The sequence below is a fragment of the Cyphomyrmex costatus genome, unplaced genomic scaffold, assembly GCF_001594065.2.
Source record: "Cyphomyrmex costatus isolate MS0001 unplaced genomic scaffold, Ccosl1.0 scaffold907, whole genome shotgun sequence".
Taxonomy (NCBI): domain Eukaryota; kingdom Metazoa; phylum Arthropoda; class Insecta; order Hymenoptera; family Formicidae; genus Cyphomyrmex; species Cyphomyrmex costatus.
In genome coordinates, this window is record NW_017280492.1 from 26833 (window position 1) to 46042 (window position 19210).

General features: G+C 34.6%; 3 protein-coding genes across 3 annotated transcripts; 2 read left to right on the top strand and 1 right to left on the bottom strand.

Moving 5' to 3' along the window:
* Positions 1–216: 216 nt before the first annotated feature.
* On the top strand, positions 217–5002 carry betaCOP (coatomer subunit beta). Its single transcript, XM_018549851.1, has 9 exons — positions 217–307; positions 492–910; positions 1618–1951; positions 2037–2325; positions 2419–2759; positions 2835–3096; positions 3314–4120; positions 4287–4522; positions 4623–5002. The coding sequence occupies exons 2-9, from the start codon at positions 543–545 to the stop codon at positions 4851–4853; spliced, it is 2868 nt and encodes a 955-aa protein (XP_018405353.1). The 5' UTR covers positions 217–307; positions 492–542; the 3' UTR covers positions 4854–5002.
* A 519-nt stretch (positions 5003–5521) lies between these two features.
* trpl (transient receptor potential-like) lies at positions 5522–12943 on the bottom strand. The gene is made up of 17 exons (XM_018549852.1): positions 12770–12943; positions 12239–12452; positions 11674–11871; positions 11345–11534; positions 10326–10511; positions 9937–10127; positions 9623–9801; positions 9263–9547; positions 8844–9034; positions 8367–8449; positions 8143–8264; positions 7890–8077; positions 7349–7539; positions 7049–7248; positions 6677–6970; positions 6397–6511; positions 5522–6107 (listed from the first exon to the last, which is right to left on the bottom strand). Exons 1-17 carry the CDS (start codon positions 12941–12943, stop codon positions 5548–5550), a joined length of 3561 nt encoding a protein of 1186 aa, XP_018405354.1. The 3' UTR covers positions 5522–5547.
* Positions 12944–14819: 1876 nt separating this feature from the next.
* Positions 14820–17845, top strand: LOC108781762 (probable zinc transporter protein DDB_G0282067). The gene is made up of 5 exons (XM_018549839.1): positions 14820–14973; positions 15590–15672; positions 16593–16826; positions 17375–17518; positions 17678–17845. Exons 1-5 carry the CDS (start codon positions 14820–14822, stop codon positions 17843–17845), a joined length of 783 nt encoding a protein of 260 aa, XP_018405341.1.
* The last annotated feature ends 1365 nt before the right edge of the window (positions 17846–19210 follow it).

Here is a 19210-nt window from a genome sequence, read left to right on the forward strand (position 1 = left end):
TGAAAGATTAATAATAGACACTACAAGTCTCTTATCTCGAGCCACCAAAGTGTATACATGCAATTTGATCTAATTAACAATTACGGATATTTGTGAACATTACGAAACTTTAAATGGCGCGCTCGTCATTTGTGCCGTTTCCGGCCGGTACCCGGCAATGGCGTCCTTCCGGTCTTATGTTGTGGACTCTTATATACATCATGCGTATGACACGTATATAGATTTTCTCTGCCTCCATATGGATCTAAATGCCAGTAAACTTTGACAGGCCCTCATTTACGTGTGTATTTCTCAGCTTTGATTTTAGGTATGTACCTTATTCATTGTTTGTAAACATCTTGTATCAGGCTTTGACTCGAATAATACATGCAATGTGCCAGAATGCGAATACATAACCTTACACATTACTTGTTCCCTTTTTTTTTTCACGCATAGAACTTATTTTTGCGGTAATATTGATGATATTATTAAAGTTCTAATCGTTTTCACAGATCGTAAGATAACTTTCTTCTCAGTACGGTGTTGCAAAAAAAACTAAGAAAATGAGCACAATAACTGAGCAACCGTGTTACACTTTGATAAACATCCCTACCGACACAGAACCGCTCAATGAACTCCAGTTGAAGCAGGATCTCGAGAAGGGTAGCGTCAAGACAAAAATCAGTGCGCTCAAGAAGACAATTCACATGATTTTAAGTGGTGAACGATTGCCGGGACTCCTAATGACGATCATTAGGTTCGTCCTGCCTCTACAGAATCATACCATCAAGAAGCTGCTGCTGATATTCTGGGAGATTGTGCCAAAAACCTCTGCTGATGGCAAGCTGTTGCAGGAAATGATTCTAGTATGTGACGCATATAGGAAAGATCTGCAGCATCCCAATGAATTTGTTAGAGGATCCACTCTTAGGTGAGGACATAACGAGTACCAGTTAAGTTGTAGATGTTATTATATATAGTAAATATTAATCTGTAATAGGAACATAGGGTCTAGTATTCCATTTTTGTAACTCTTACCAACAATATCGGTATCGTCTCAATATACAAATTGCTAGCATATTGACATTAAACTCGTTCAGATTTGTTAATAAATCTAAAGCCATCTGTGTCAGTAATAAACTTATAATTTGCAAAACTGTTTGTATAACCAGTGACTTTATTCTGTAACTCTGAGCGACAGTGTCGATATCCTTATAGTGTCATTGCGCAGATATTTCATATAATAAAATAGCTGTGCAACGACACAATGATATCAATATTGCTGTTAAGAGTTACAGGATAGGGTCACAAACAACAAAATCAAGTAAAGTTTTAGTCAATAATTTTATATCAGCAAGCTTTGTATAGTTTTGTCGATAGTTTGTTTTCATGTATGTTAGCAATTTTGTTACGTGTACCACCAATGCTGGTATAAAATATAATGGAATTTACATTAAACTTGGTATCTTTTTGTGGATAAAATTTTTGTAAAATAAAAGATTTAGGATACTAGTGATCCTCAGACGTTTTCTCAATTTTTAAATGGTATAATGATTTGGAATAATTTGATTTTAAAAACCCATATGTTCCTTTACAATGTTACAAAAAATGTATTCTTATTGTGGATTAAATTTGCAGATTCTTGTGCAAATTGAAAGAGCCTGAACTTCTAGAGCCATTGATGCCGGCAATAACCTCTTGTCTGGAGCACAGACACTCTTATGTCAGACGTAATGCAGTGCTTGCTATTTTTACTATATATAGAAATTTTGAATTTCTCATACCAGATGCTCCAGACTTGATCGCAAAGTATCTAGAAGGAGAACAAGATATGTCATGTAGGAGAAATGCATTCTTAATGTTACTGCATGCCGATCAAAGTAAAGCTCTCGCATATTTAGCTGCGTGCCTCGATCAAGTGCCAAGTTTTGGTGATATACTACAGTTGGTCATTGTTGAATTAATATATAAGGTATAAATAAATGCGTTATATTTTTGATACATAAGTCCATGTTTGTCTATTAATTATATTTATTAATAAAATTTTTCTCTTTTAGGTTTGCCTTGCAAATCCATCGGAAAGAGCACGTTTTATCAGATGTATCTACAGTTTGCTAAATTCACCTAGCGCTGCTGTACGTTACGAAGCAGCTGGCACGCTTGTGACTCTTTCCAGTGCACCAACCGCGATCAAAGCAGCGGCTTCTTGCTACATCGAATTGGTTGTCAAAGAGAGTGACAACAATGTCAAACTTATCGTACTGGATCGACTAATTGCGATGAAAGACAGTCCTGTATACGAAAGAGTACTTCAAGATCTTGTAATGGATATACTCCGTGTTTTAGGTATTAATAAGACATTTTTTGAAATTTTTACATATTATTGACAACAATATTATTATTATTATTATTATTATTATTGTTATTTATTTTCAACAGGATCACCAGCTTTGGAAGTTAGGACAAAAACCTTAGCTCTAGCCATGGATTTGGTTACAACTCGAACGATCGAAGAAATGGTCCAGCTTTTGAAGAAGGAAGTTCTTAGGACAGCTGGTGGAGAGCATGAAGATGCTGGCAGATATCGTCAGCTCTTGATACGAACTCTCCATACATGTTCCATGAAATTCGCAGATGTTGCTGTTACTGTTATTCCAGTTTTGACTGATTTTCTTTCGGAAAGCAACGAAGCAGCAGCTACGGATCTTCTTGTATTTATTCGTGAAGCTATTCAAAGATTCGAAAATCTTAGACCATTGATTGTCGAGAAACTGTTGGAAGTGTGTATGCATTAGTTCACTATAAAAATATATGGTTGACAAAGCTAACAATTAATTTTGATTTTGATAAATTAGGCATTCTCTCACATACGATCTGTAAAAGTACACAGAGCTGCACTTTGGATTCTCGGCGAATACGCCACATCAAAAGAAGACATAGAAGCTGTGATGAGTCGTATACGAGCAGCATTAGGTGAATTGCCGTTACTCGAGGCAGAAAACAAACGTCAAGCTGGTGAAAAGTCCGAAGATGGTAATTCGCAGGCTGCACCTGCGCAACTCGTAACGTCTGATGGTACTTACGCAACTCAAAGTGCTTTCAGTGCTGCATCTGCACGTAAGTAATTCTTATTTTTACATAAAATATCCTTTATTTACTACAACAATGATACAATTGAAGAAATAAAATTTTTCTTAGAAAATAAATTTGAATGTTTTGAATCATTAAAATTTTATATAATGTTAATTTTACACGTTGTAAACATTAATATTACAAACATTGTAAGCACAAAATAAAATGCATTTCTTATGTGCTATTATATATGTTTGAATAGGGAAAAAGGAAGAGAAACGACCGGCATTAGTGCAATATATGATGGAAGGCGATTTTTTTATTGGCGCGTCCTTGGCTACCACATTGGCAAAATTAGCTCTTCGTTATAAGATACTTGAAACCAACATCCAAAGAAGCAACAAATTACAGGCAGAAGCAATGTTTGTAATGTCCAATGTGTTGCAATTAGGCCGTTCAGGTCTTCCCAGCAAAGCAATGACACACGACGACGCGGAGAGGATCTCCCTGTGCCTTAGATCTCTTGCTTGTCCAACGCCTCTTGTACAGAAGGTCTTTACCGAGGGATGTCGTGATGCACTTGGTAGAATGTTGACTGCAAAGGTGGAAGAAGACTCGCAAAATCAGAAGGCCAAGGAAAAGCCGGGTAATATTGTCCAAGTCGATGACGCAATTCAATTCTTGCAATTGAGCCGAGGATCCGATCTAGCTGGCGGAGCTGGTGATATGTTCGAGCAAAGTCTCAGCGCAGCTGTAGCAGGACGACCTGGCACCAGTGGAGATGCTCCGAGTGCTTTGAGCAAAGTTATTCAACTCACTGGTTTCTCGGATCCAGTTTATGCAGAGGCCTTGGTGCATGTTAACCAGTACGATATTGTGCTGGATGTGCTGATAGTCAATCAAACGGAAGACACTTTGCAGAATTGTACATTGGAATTGGCCACTTTGGGCGACTTGAAGCTAGTGGAGAGACCGCAGCCCGTCGTACTTGCGCCTAGGGATTTCGCTAGTATCAAAGGAAACGTGAAAGTCACATCTACGGAAAATGGAATTATTTTTGGAAATATTGGTGAGTATGAAATTTATATATTTTTAAAAAACTGTGTATGCGTGCAACAAATTATTGTTTTAAAATATTCAATAATAAGGCTCAATAAAATTAAAAATATTAAAAGAGGAAGGGGCAACGAGCCAAAAGGTTAATTAGTTATGTTACTAATCTTTTTTATTTGCAGTTTACGATGTATCAGGAGCAGGCTCTGACAGAAGCGTAGTTGTTCTTAATGATATACATATCGATATTATGGATTATATAGTGCCTGCGACGTGCACTGACACAGAATTCCGCCAAATGTGGGCCGAATTCGAGTGGGAGAACAAAGTTTCTGTCAATACGACTCTGTCTGACTTGAGAGAGTATCTTGCACATTTGTTGAAATCTACAAACATGCGTTGTCTCACGCCGGAAAAAGTATATTTAATTTTTTATTAGATTAATTTTGTACTAAAATAGCATTGCTATTTTAAAAAATCTTTTTTAAAAAATAATTTTTTAAAATTATATTTTACAGGCTCTTTCAGGACAATGTGGATTTATGGCTGCAAATATGTATGCTAAATCGATATTCGGCGAGGATGCATTGGCGAATTTATCTATTGAGAAACCACTGAACAAACCTGACGCGCCAGTGGTCGGTCATATTCGTATCAGAGCCAAGAGCCAAGGTATGGCTTTATCTTTAGGTGATAAGATTAATTCAGCGCAGAAAGATCCGCTGACTAAAGTCGTGCAAGTAGCTTGAATTGCATCATTTTGACAAAATACTCCGCACGAGTTGAGTCTTCGGTTGAGTCTTCGAATCAGATGACTACTTTTATGAAATTTATAGAACTTTAAATATTATTGAATAAATTTTGCATATTTATGGCATTTAAACTATGTTATTTAGACAACACAAAATATCCTTATCTTTTATAGATATTCTTTTAGACTTGTATTATTTGTCAATTGAAATACATTGAACGTATTCATATGAATCGCAGTTATAGTAAGATATATATTAATATACGCTCATGTTAATTAGTATCATATTACATCTTCTGTGAACTTATCATAAACATGCAATTAGTCGCATACGGGGATAGAATGTATTCATAGATAAGAAAATAAATTATATGCAGTACTTTATCTATATAAGTCCTATTCCTTTAATTCTCTTTATAAACAATACAAATATTGACATATGTAAGAATGTTTATAATATATATGTATCTTTTTAAATAAAATAATTTAGTGAAAATATAATTTTATAATCTTTCTGGAACTAATTCCTCGTATATTATAATTTTGAAATATCGAAAAAAATTTGGAATGTGTGTGATGTTTCTAAATTTTCGACACAAGATGTAAAATATTTTATGGATTTTTATATCAACTCATCAACTGTAATTGTGAAAATCTTATTGATGTCTCTTTCGAAATGATTATTTTTTGGTTTAAAGCCATCCTCCTCTCGACGACTTACTACGCGATGTAATGCCTACGAGTTTCTCTCGATCATCATCTTTGTTACCGTCTGAAGTAACTGTTAATGACGGGATAATCGAAAGTTTAGGACTATGTGAAGCTTTCAGTCGTGCTCTGATTGAACTGCTTCCGTCTTTAGTGCTAGTTGAAGATACACCCATAGATGTGATAGCAGGTTTGCTTTGACTTTCCATTGGAGAGTTTTTGAAAGAAGTTTTTGTACCAACAGAACTGATAGCAGTAACGGTGGGTTTTGCAATACTAGAAGTAGCAACAAGTTTAGCAGCAGCAGTAGTAGTAGTAGTAGTAGTAGTAGTAGTAATAGTAGTAGTAGTGGGCTTGGCATAAGTAGTTGCAATCCTCGTAGTGACAGGTGTACTTATTGTAGTAGTCATGGCAGTTATAAATGCTATATTGGTTTCGGAAGTTGCGGTAGCAGTCGTAACAGATGTCATAGGGATAACTGAAGTAGCACTCGTTGAAGTCGAAGATTGAGTAGCCGTGAATTGAGCAGGAGTTGATAATTGGCCTGAAGAAATAACAGAACACTTAGTAGTAAGTATTATAAATAATCCCAACAATTAACGTAATTATTAGTTATAATTTCTCACTTAACAATATAACTACTGTGCACGATATAACACACGAATAGTTATACTGTAATACATGTAAGCATAAATTATTATACATATATGTATCAGTTGGTATTTGCTACATAATTTTTTAAGTGAACATTTTCTGTTTTTATGATGAATATGAGTAATGTTAATACAATTTACAATATTCAGATATAAAGTTAAATAATTGTGATCGAGTACCGAGTTGGGTAGGTGCCTTCCTTTTGATTACTCGCGGTGGTGATGAACGAAGTGGTAATAATGGTTCAGTGGCTTTTGTTGTTTTTTCACCAACAAAATCGACTGAGGATTTGGCCTGTACAAAACATTTTTGGATAAAATTTCATAGCATAAGGACAATTATTTTACTAATCTCAGTGATTTTGACATATGTTGTCACTGACATATTGTTGCTCTAATAAATGATTTTACATTCATCAGAACGCTTTTATATATGCATGTTATTAATTATTTATTTAACCTGAAGAACTAATTCAAACGGTTGGGAACCAATGCCGTTCCTAATTGGTTCTGGAGTTTTGTCTCTTCTGATTCCTGATGTTTTAGCATCGCCCTCAACTATTTCGTGTAGTACATGTAGTATTGTTGCTGCGGTAGTTTCTGGCAATTCAACTGGTACATCTGGCGGTAATGGGCTTTTTTGCGTCAAACGTTTTGCTTCCTCCATGGCTCTCTTTAAACTTTGTTGATTCTGCAGCGAAGCTTTGCTGCAGCTTTTGCCGATTTGAGAGCTTTTAACTACATTTTTGACGACCTTAAAAAATCATGACAATTAAGAAATTTATCAGTTACTACCATCGATTTTTCAATGAAGTAAGTAATGATATTGTACTTGACTCCAACGATGTTCAGCCGAAGTTAATACAGCTAATCTGGCGATTCTCTTCCATCTCTCAACGTTGTTCTCGTCTTCAGATTGTTGAAGAGTTATCTCTTCTTGAAGATCGACATCAGATGGATTTACAGGACCTGCTACTTGGAAGTCTTTCATGAGTCTTCTCTCCCAAACCTTCATCTTCTTACCCAGTACAGCTGGTTTCATAAGAACAATCAATATGAACTGTTATATGTATAATCTTGATGAGCATAAATTTTGCATTGAGTTTATTTTGTTTATTTGCTAAATGCTTACTCTTTTCCTTTTTGTCGACGCTACCGATGTCCATGCCATTTTTATGCAAGATGTCCAGAAGTTCGCATCTCCATGATGATAAATCGGACTTAAGTTCGTGGACATCGTCTTCAGTGACAGGTTCCATTTCGTGCTCGCTGTGCGCATTCACAACGTAGCGCCATATCAAAGCTTTCATAACTGCCCCATATCTATATAATTAATGAAAGACATGTGTATAATACACGCCATTATTATGCTATCATATCCTGTCGTCTACAGAATAATAATAATCATAAAATACTGAAGACTTATTTAACAATTTGTTTTCATAAGATCTCATATTTTAAACACTTGCTATATTTTAAATTTATAAAAATTTGTGAAAAAGTATCTTAAATCTTAGATTTTGTAAGTATTCTTCAGAAATTATGGAGTGAGACACAACTGCAGTTCTAAAACATTCTAAGGAATTTTCTTATCTGATCGTTACAAACTTTTATATTACATTATTTTATAATATTTTTGAGCCAAGCACTTCAAAGACATTTCAATAGCTCACTTGTATTCGCGTGCACGTCGACGTAGACTACAATGTCTACCGATACGTTTCTTCTGCAGGCCAAACAATCGGAAAAGCAATTTCGGCGGTGGGAAGATATTGAAGGGTGGAGGAAGAGTTCCGCTATCCTCGAAGTAACTCATCCATAACTTTGTTCTAGCGAATTTCCACTCTGTGTCAGAATGTTCCTATTGCAACAATGTTTCTGTTGACAAGATCATTCACTAATATATTGTTCGAGTCGAAGCTTTACCTCAATAACAGTATAGCTGTTACTCATCATAGCTATCAATAGATTTAGCAGGACAATCACGTTGATTACGGAGTACGATCCAAACATCAACAATCCCCAGAATCGAGTGTATGACTTAATTCCTGAAAATAAACAACGTTGATGACTAGAAAATAATGACGTACGACGTTGATTTCATTGATGACAATTAAGGCATCAATTTTAAGAAAAAGGATCATTTTTACCAGTGAGTTCAAAGCTTTCGATGCCGACCATACCGAAACTGGCCCAGAAAAGACTCTGACAAGATTCGAACAGATTACTGAATCTGAAAAAATTTTGCACGATGAATAATTAAAATATTTGTGGAACATATTTGTGTTATGTTAAAGAGAAGTAAATACATTTAATATATTATAATATTAAACAATACATTAGAAAATTAAATTAAATTTTTATTTTTTTTATAGTCATTTAATTTATTCTTCAAGAACAACGTATTTTAGAAATACACTGCACAAAACCGAGTACTTATTATACATGTGTGACAAAAGTTATGGCTTTAATGTAATAAATAATTCATTGTTTAATATTACAGATTTGAATGGGGATACAATCTGTTCATTTCTTATCATGATTATAAGACCGAAGTATAACTTGAAAGAAAAGATACAAACATATGTCTCTCTGATTTCATCTGACAATTCGATTATTCCACTCACCTTCTCCATCTTAAACAGGCGTCACTGCCGGCATCCCACGAGGGATCCGATATTCCACTGTAACATTTCTGCCTCTCCAATTCCGCAAAGTACCACAGCAACTGATTCAAGCCACAAGCGAAAGCAAATAACACTAAGGTGTAGATAAAAAAGAATTTCACGATGTCGATTACCATTCTGCCTAACGATATCTAAAACACAAGGTGCAATTCTTTTTGATGTGAAGTATCGTTGTAAAAAAACGTGCAATTGTTCTTGTTATATTTCAAAAATTATTAGCTCAATTTTCATGAAACTTGATAATTTTTTATAATAAGCTCTTTTTTCGATTAAGAAATAAAATATTTGAAATTAAAAATGGTAAAATGGTAAAACGAGTAAAAAATTCGCTATACGAAAAATCGAACAAGTGCGATTACTTGAAGTGGTCCTAGGTGTGGATTAATGCTGAAGAGATGAACGAGTTTTAAAGCACTGAAGACATTTGCAGCCGCAAAGAGACCTTCCGCAATCAGTTGCGGATCGAAGTCGCTCCAATTTTCTCTCGATATTAGTGCGGCCGATGGATCCATTCGTATCTCTGTGCGCTGTTGAAGATAAGCTGCCAGTCTAAGGACACCGGTTGCAAAATAGAGCGTATTTCTGGTAAAGTCGATAAAGTTCCACATGTCCCGCAAGTAACTCTTCAGACCATTTATGTATACCTGCGAAATTTGTTAAATCATGAAAACATATTTAGGAGATGACATTAGATATACGTGTGCTTGTCGTCCATGTACCTCTCTCGTTTCTTCCCATATGAATCCAAAAACATACACCACGACGATACCTTCAAGAGGGGTAGGGGCTGCGCCTCTCTGCCGAGCCAAGTAAGCCTCGAGGTTCCTTTTCATTTCCTGACTACCTAGAAGTCTAACGATCTCCACTTCTGCACGCTGCGATACCAGCATGAGTACGACTACGGACAATAATGACGTTGATATTACATATATTATTTCAAGATTCAAATCTCATCGAGATATTCATATTTAAATACTCACGATCCAATAAGATTTGAAATCGTTAAAGTTTCAAAGTTAACAACTTAACTTACACAAAAAGAATAAATAGGATGACGCATGAACCAAAAATTTCATAAAAGGTCGTCGCATGAGTTGTCCCGTTTTTGATTCCGGCATTAGATAGTACATGACACAATAAAATGGAAATAGGACTGCTGTCTTTGCAAGAATGCCGACTCTTTGCATAGTTGACATTCGTCGGAATCCGGGAACTCCTTCATACCTTTGGATCGGGCGAAATATTCAAGTGTTTTTAAATTTATTTTACGAATTATGCCTTTTGTAACATATGAATCATTCCATACAACACACACTTTATCCAAGAAGTGTCCTGCGAAAACTTTTATGGGACATTCTTTAGACGTCTTTAGATCGTCCCTTGGAGATCTGTGTTGTATGAGATAAAGTCCTTGCGGCTTACCAGATTGCTGCCAAGAGCTGCTGAACGTGAGAATGCGAGATGAATCTCTTTTGTTTATACTCTACAGCTTGCTCCAAACGAGCTAGTTGTTTGCTAAGTTCGGCATTTTCTTCTTCGGGATCATAATTTAAGATCGTATCTAATTCCGTGGTAGTCCGGACATGTTGCAATAAATCGACAGCAAATCTATTCGGAGCGATTATAATTCTTGATTAAAACTAGTAGAGCCAAAGTCTTTGTACTTTTAAAAAACTAAGTGAATAAATCAAAAATTAAAATAAATTGCCATTGAGAGCCAACACAGGATGAAGATGTGTAGTGAAATTTATTTAATTACATATAATTGCAAATTGCATACGTTTCGACCTTAATCCAGGTCCTTATCAATGCACGGATTACAAAATTATTAAAAAATTCTTAATTAGAGTAAATGGTGTCAAAACAATTAAAGAAAAGGCTAATAACTGTAAGATGCTGTCCACATACAATCAAAATTCACGATCATTGAAGTGTAAAATTTCTGCTCTCTCTCTCTCTCTCTCACATTAAAAGTTCCATTAATTCCACAGTTTAATAGAAATTTAGACGGTGTTGTATTATCAAAAGCAAAGTGTGAAAAAAAGTGTGTAAGTGAATAAAGTAATATAAAAAATATAAAAAAGTTAAAAATTAAATGTTTCATCAATATATATGTAAAATACAGATTTATTAAAAACCAAAAAATTTTAGAATCTCATCTTTTTTCTCAAGGAATATAATATTAACTCGGAGCTGATGCCAAAATCTATAGCACAGTCTGTATTATTAATGTTATAAGATATATTTAAATTACGTTAATTAAAAAACGTTAATTAATTTCAAGAAACTAAAATGACATATTAAATTTTTTTAGAGGATGTTTTAAAATAAACGATAATCTATAAAAACAAAATAAAAACGGGCAATTAATAATGATCGTGGGATACTTTAGTTTTACATACAATAGGTATATGATCATATTCTGCAAAACAAAAGCTTACTTTTCTACCTGCCGTCGTAGTTTTAAGTATTCGGATCTACTTTCAGGTTCCGATACGGCTAATTCCCTAAGTTCCCAACTTAATTGGAAAGCCGTCATCAAGGGATCCGTCGAGCTCAGTGCTATTAAACTTGGACTCGCTAAAGCCTTGTATTCGGAAATTCTAGTAGATGATAGCCGTAACGGATCGCCTAAATCGTAATTTTAATTATAAAGATGTAATATAGTTTTAGTTACATTTTACATCTTTTATCGGCAATTTCTATTGACAATTTATGTATTTTCAAAAATCTTTAAGGAACGAAGTAAATTTATCAGAATATTTCTCACCGATGGTTGCCTGAAGACAGTCGTCACAGCCGCATCTCACGTTATGCGGCATCGGCAAGGTAGCTCCTCGATCTAGTAGAAGTTTCAAAATTTCGTAATTATTGCGCTGTGCTGCGAGCACTAATGGTGTCATGTCCATCGGATATCTAGCTGATGCTGGATCAACCTTCTGCCAACTGTGAATGATCTGTTTTTCAGCTGCAATTAAAGTGCGAAGCACATGAAGGACAGATATAATAAATCAATAATATCTCTAAGAAAATACATCGATCTATTGAGATTAACATAATTCCTTTAGATTTCTGAATTTTTCTATTGCAGTTTTATTTTCAATAAAATTGTTTATCTATATAATTAATTTCCACACCAAAAAAAAATGGTTTTGCTATATTATTATGTAAAACTGGAATGTAAATAGTATAATATAATTTTTAAATATTAGATCTTATAGGACCGTACGAGCTTATCTTAGGTGCTATTATAATTTCGTGTGAATTTATATATTACGTGATATAATTATTTTTAGATTTATATCTAATCCAACTTTTACTCAATTTTGACTCACACTCAGTTATTTGGCTCGTAAGGAGTTCTTCGTGTTCCAATAACAGTTCGGCTGCCTCCACGAATTCCTGATCAATTGCATGAAGCAGAGCATCCTTAGTTTCGACACCCATCACAACGAGCAACTCAACCATTTCCAAATGTTCCGCCTCTATGGCCAGCGTGAGGGCACCGCGACCCAGACTATCTACGCAATTTACGTCCAGTTGTTTTGCCTAAAACGTTGACGCATATCGAGAAGTCTCGGCATATCTTAATTCTACGAAATTGTCACTATGATTTCTACACACGAATTATTTCCAGAATTTTGTGGATACATATTTACAATAATCAATTTTAGTAAGATTTTCAACAAAATTAAATTTTGATCTTTAATTTCAACAAATATTAAAAAAAGATCGTCTTTCACATTAAAATATAGATTTTTCCTTTCTTTGCAGAATCAACGAGTTTACTTATGTATTACAAAACTAGCTCTTTTGCTTTCCTATTAATTTTCTTTAAGGTTCCTTTAATTTCCATAAGTATTTACCTTGCCCTTGTTGGCAAGCTGCAGAAGCCTTTTCACGTTAGGTAAATCACCTCTCTCTACGGCTAATAGATATTTCTTTTCTTCGAGCGTAAGCGGACGTGGAAGGTGAAGCACATAATCGTTCGTGCCCTGAACTGTTGCTTCCATATCCTTATCGCTCTTCACGTCCCTCATCTTGAAGCGTTCAGTTCACTGTTTTACCTTAATAATATGATTATATTCAATGCGTCATTTAAACCTTTTGCGCACCAAGAACGGTCAAAATTATTTTTTTTTTCACCGGCACATCGATGGCGTACGACGAAGCACTGAGTACGCGACGTTCATCGTTAAAATGTTGCCTTGCTCTTGCGCGAGCCTCCGTGTGTCACTTGGCACGAGTTATATAGTGGATGATGAAAATCGAATTACGCGTATTAATGCAGACCCTCTGTTTACTATGGGTGGCACAGATCACGGGGACAACAATGCTGTTGTCGTTACCTGTGGATAGTGCACCTGTGCCCGTCGACTAATTTGCTTACCGATATCTCGTTAGTTGTTTAACGGATTGCACTTGCAACAAGGGTACGTTCACTAGAAACGAGGGAAACTCGCCGATGCAGAGCGAGTAAATCACCAACGCGGTGCTTGCGGCAGCTAAGCTGGATAATTCCCTATTGCCTATACATATGTGTTACATAGTAGGGGGTTGCATTAAAAGCCGCTGTTTTTTTACATGTATTTGAGTGGAAAAAACAGCGGCTTTTAATACAACCCCCTAATAGTATTCCAATAGCCTCTGATATGTTCACACAACAATCTGGATGTTTTTAATATGTCCAAGACGTCCAATATGTACGTGTGTTTTAAATATTACATTTTTTTAAACATTACTGTGCCGTCTGGGGAGGGAGATATTTGAGTCGTGAAGCAAATTGCAATACTGATTGTGAGGAACAGATGTAACCCATTAATGCGGGATGTTTAATGATCTGGCACGCATACATAGAGCGGATTAATAATCCTAATTATGCGACAAAGAGATTCATTATGCAGAATCGGTATTAAAATATCCTTTCGTGTGGCTTATCGGCTTTTCCATAGTGGCGAAAGATGAAAATGAAACAGGGAAAGCCGAGGGTTGCATCATGGCGGGATAGACGTTTTAGAGAGAAAGAGTGGAAGAGAGACAGTAATTATGAATTGTTTGCAGGGCGGCTTTGTCTTCTCTCTGTGCAATATACTCGTATATGTACGTAGTTGTGACCACGATATTTGTTCAGTGGCTCAATATCCTATAAGGATATGATTGATGTCCAAATTGTCCAGTCATAGGCGTAGGATTTTTCTCGGGGAATAAATTTAATTTTTTAATTCTGTTATTGTCTACATAATTTTTTAACGAATTGTGATCTTTTGAAATTTATTAATTAATTATTGCAAAGTTCAATATGTCCTCTTCTTGTTCCTGACTTTAAAAGTAAAATGTGTTATTAAATTTCAAATATATTATTAGAAAATGTATTATTAGATTTCATAAAAATCATAACTTTCATTTCTCTTTCTAAAGAAAGTACAGGCAAAAGTAGTTTATTAGAGTTGCGTTTCAAGCGCCCGATAATTGTTCGGCGCGCAGTTTAGAAAGACTATACATATCGCAGTATACAAATTCACGCGAAATTATATAATTATAAGTACATTAATGAATTGAAATCCAAAACGTTAATAACCGAAGACGAGAGCAAAATGTATCGTTCGCGTTTACAATTTCATTGTTCTTGTTCATACCGCAAAGAATGAGTATGGCGAGTGAAAGTAGCGACAATAATATAAGAAAACGCATCTTTTTTCATTCTTCCGCGCTGTCATCTTTCGTCCGGAAGAGGAAAGTCCTTTCAGCGACGACAGTAGGAAAAAGATGATCGCCTGGCTGACGGCGATGAAGAAAAACGAGCGATGAGAGGAAGTATCAGCGCAATAAATCGGAGCCACGATTGCAGATGCATCTCAGTGCCTCATCTTGTTCCTCGTATTTCGAACTTCTTACTTTACGCGGTACGATATCGAAATGATATCATGCGCCGGAGAATTGAGGATACTATGGCTGTTGCTGATCCTAACATTTCTTCTTGATAGTATCCCAGCGATGAGAAAGGTCAGCAAAGCTCCAGCTGGATTCCGATACTCCAAGGATTTGATTGCGGAGGCCACAGATCATAGAGGTGAATTACAACTATCATTTTGTTTGTAGAAATATAAAGCGATATTTTTGCATACGTATATGTATACAACATTCTCTTTCATCCTACAGCAAATGAAATAATCGTTTATAATATTGATGAGCTGAAATTCAATTACGAGAGCAAAGCTTACGATGGATTATATAGATCTACCTTCGATTGTGCTAATTTATACGTGTCAGAGAATTAGAAATACGCTCGATATCTCTGTACTGTTTCAATATGTCACATTTGCAGCGTTTAATCTATAACAATTGATTTGGGTCCATTTTTATTTTTGTACATTAATTCGAACAATATTGTTTAATCCTTGCACATGTTTACATTTCTCTGAAATATATATATTGTGTGAAATATGTATACGGCGAATGTGCTTGATTGATTTATAATCTATTTAAAAGGATAAAACATTTAAACGTTTAAATACTATCAACGCAATACAGTTCTTATAATATTATTTTTCTGTTAAAGAAAAAAGCAGTTACATGCGGAAAGTATGATTTTGTTATAAATCGAGAGGCTCATTAAACGAAAACTAGAGTGCGTTTCTTATTGACGATAAAGATTCAGTAGCTTTATTTAGATTTTATTCAAACAGGCGGTGACGGACATCATGAGGAGGGTGCTGGTTCGAAGCACGACGAGGATCATCACGACGCGCACGGCCAGAAGGATGATAAGGTACCTAAAACGTTTCGTTTTCCAACTATCGACGCGCAGCTCTATAACGCGTTACCATCCTTGCATTGCCAACAATTTCTTTCCTTTTTTATTTGCTTATAATATAAGCACCTACAATGTTCTTTTTACATTTTTTTCGTTGGTAACTACGAGAATTTATATTACATAGTTTTTTTCTTTTTCGTACAAATATTGTATCTGAGCGACAAGACAGACCTCAGTTTAAAGAAGCATTTGGCGCGCAAATGTAAAGTATAATATTTTATCCCTTTATATTGAATATTTCCCGATATTGATTTATATTTCTGTAAATTCCTCTCGTTGCATTCGAAAAAGGCGAGCAATGATTTTATTCCTTTTATGTCGAAATTGTGGTATTCTGATAATATCGCGAATTCATCGATGTTTTTCAATGGAACGGAAGCTTCAGCTACAAGCCACCATGTGTTTACCAAGATATAATATATCTTTGTTCCTCATTGCCTATTATTATTATCATGTCAATCCTTTAACCCTCCGGAGCTGACGTCAAAATCTGTGCAAGTTACAATTATTGACTGATTAGGTTTATAAGAGACATTTAATTTAGATTAATTATAAAACACTAATTAATTTGAAAAGAAGAACCAAATAACAACTCATGTAAAAAAGAAAGGGGATATTGTGTCTATTTAAAAAAGAAAAATCTAAATTTATAAACGTAATAATAAGATAATTTAATCGTTTGACAATTTTTCACAAAGAGATTTATAATTTAACGATTCCAATAGACTTACCGTCGAGTCAGTTTTAAAGAGTTAAATAGTACTTAACAAACTCGCATATTAATATTGATTTATATGTATAATATATATGTGTATGTGTGTACACACAATATTTTTTAACTTACCAATAACGTATAATTTGATTAAATGAAAAAGGGTTACAAAGCTTTCCACGAATTTGATAAAAGCGATAAAGGACACCATGACAAGGAGAAACACAAGCAAGAGTATGACGAAGAAGACGGCGAGGAGAAAAAGAATCACGAAGAAGCTGGCCATTACGGTGAGGAGCATCATGGCGAGGAAGGAGAAAAGGAAGCACAATTTGGAGAAGAAGGCAAGCACGAAAAGGGATATAATACAAAAGGAGAACACAGTGTCTTCAAGAAGGTATTATCAAATCATGCAATCTCGTTGATCAATCCTATTACACATATTGTATAGTCCAAATCAATCTGTTTCATTAATATCCGTTGTAATTAAAAGAATACTTCGATTGCGGTTAATGTAACTAAAAAAAAAACAAGATAGTGTATATGTATACAGACATTAAAGCTTCTCAAGATTACAAGATCAAGCATACAAGGCTTCTATTATTCGACATAACTATAGATCTGGGCTTCCAGTGATGACTTATTGTTTACATTTATCACTATCTTTAAGTTACACGTGATAACAGGTCGCGTCAATATGATTGGCCATTTTTTTCCTAAATTATTTTAAAAAAATTATAATAAATATTTTTAATTTATATAATTATACTAAAATGATTTATTATTTAGAAGTAAGCATTATTAAATGCATTTATTTTGCAAAATAAAAAGTAAAAATAAATATGTTACATTACAACTATTCGTAAACATTTTAAGTAACATAAATCATAAGATTCTAATATTTGTATCGTAAAACTTTTAAATTAATATATAAATTGTTTCCAGGATGAATATGAGAAAAAGCACGATTTTTATGACGAATATCACGAGGACGGAGGAAGCGAAAAGCACGGTGGTTGGCATGAAGAACACGAGGGCAAAAAGGGTGGCCATGAAAAGAAGGGGCATTTGCATTCGGGACATCACGAGGTCATTACTTATTCACAAATTATTATAATTATAATAATTATCATAATTATTAAATAATATTAATAATTATAATTATTACAGTTAATTTTCTTTATCATTGGAACATTTACCTACAACGATCACGTCATTAATCCGACAGCAATTTTGTTTTTATTTCAGGGTCATCATGGGGGACATAAGAAGCACGAGGGAGGTCACCATCATCACGAGAAAGAAGGTCATAAATCGGCAGAAGGACACGATAGTCATCACCAACATGATGAAAAACATGGACATAAAGACGGACATGCACTGGGACATAAATGGTCGAGATCAAATCATCATTGACAAGACGCGACGAAACTTAAATTATTTTTACATAATTGTCAAATGCGTCTCATTTACGTTCGATTTGTTGAGAATTATGCAGATAGATTGAGGCTGTGTATTTGCAGCAGTATCGAGTGGAGTGTACCATGTGCATTGAGCTTATTAACTTCTCATTACTCGGGTGGACGCTCACGCTTTATAAATTCACTAAATATTTTATATATACGTTATTATATATCGCGCAAACTGTTTTATAATTTTATATACATTTAAAAAGCTTTTCTATCGTATTTATCTTCATCTAAAGAGTGTATATAATATATTATTTTAATTAAATGACAATTTTTATTTACTAACAATTGTATATAACGACACTTTTGACTCGTAGCCTTTTTCTGTTTCATTATTTTAAATAATAAATGTATAGTCATCTCTGTTATAGCTTATAGAGCGAGTATAATTTCTCGAACAAGCTTCGAACATTGCGTCGTATCGTCACTTCTTTTATCAACGCAGATCGCTGGGAGAAGTGAAAATCTTAGCATAAAACTGGTCGCGCTTCGATGCATGTTGTATTGCGGTTAAATAACTCGTACATTCTAATGCAGATGTATGGTATCCAGACAACTTTGCGAATCTTTGTCTTCTTCAGCGAAGTAAAAGTTTTCATATTTATCTTATTTTAGCACACTTTCATAGTTATAATAACTTGATTTTATTTTTAATTGCAATCATACTTTTTTTACGTCTGTCTTTTAGATATATACATATAATATACCATATTCAAGGTTAAGCAAGATCAATAATGGAAAATAATTGAACGGAAAATAAATTATTTCTATTACATATATTATCGCCAGGGAATACTTGAAAAGTCTTCAATTTGCATAAGACCGAAAAGGTAAGGAAGACATCTCATATAGTGTTTCCGCCTTTTTGTGTCTCTCGTGTCCGATTTTTATAACGTTCCGCGTTGAATTTCATACGAGAATAAGAAAAACCGTTGCCTATAACGAGGTTAGTAAGCATCCGTCCTTGCGAATACCATCGTGATAAGTTTACAGGGACAGTATTGCGGAAATGTTATAAAGACGACTATTTGCCTGCGTAGAACTCATATATAGAATCTACGATAGAAGTCGTAACGGTCGTAGAGAGTCTTAAGTTGTATAGAATATTGTCCATTCATAGACGATTATTCTTCTCATATTCGTCTGTGATTGGTTAATTTTCTACTATTTAAGACTCTATACAACCGTTACGATTTCTATTGTAGATCCAACGATAGTCAAAAAAACTGTTAAAATTTTTCATACACCTGACATAAGTCCATGCAAATTCCATAAAGATAGCGAGCTAACTAAAAAAAAAAAAAAAAAAAAA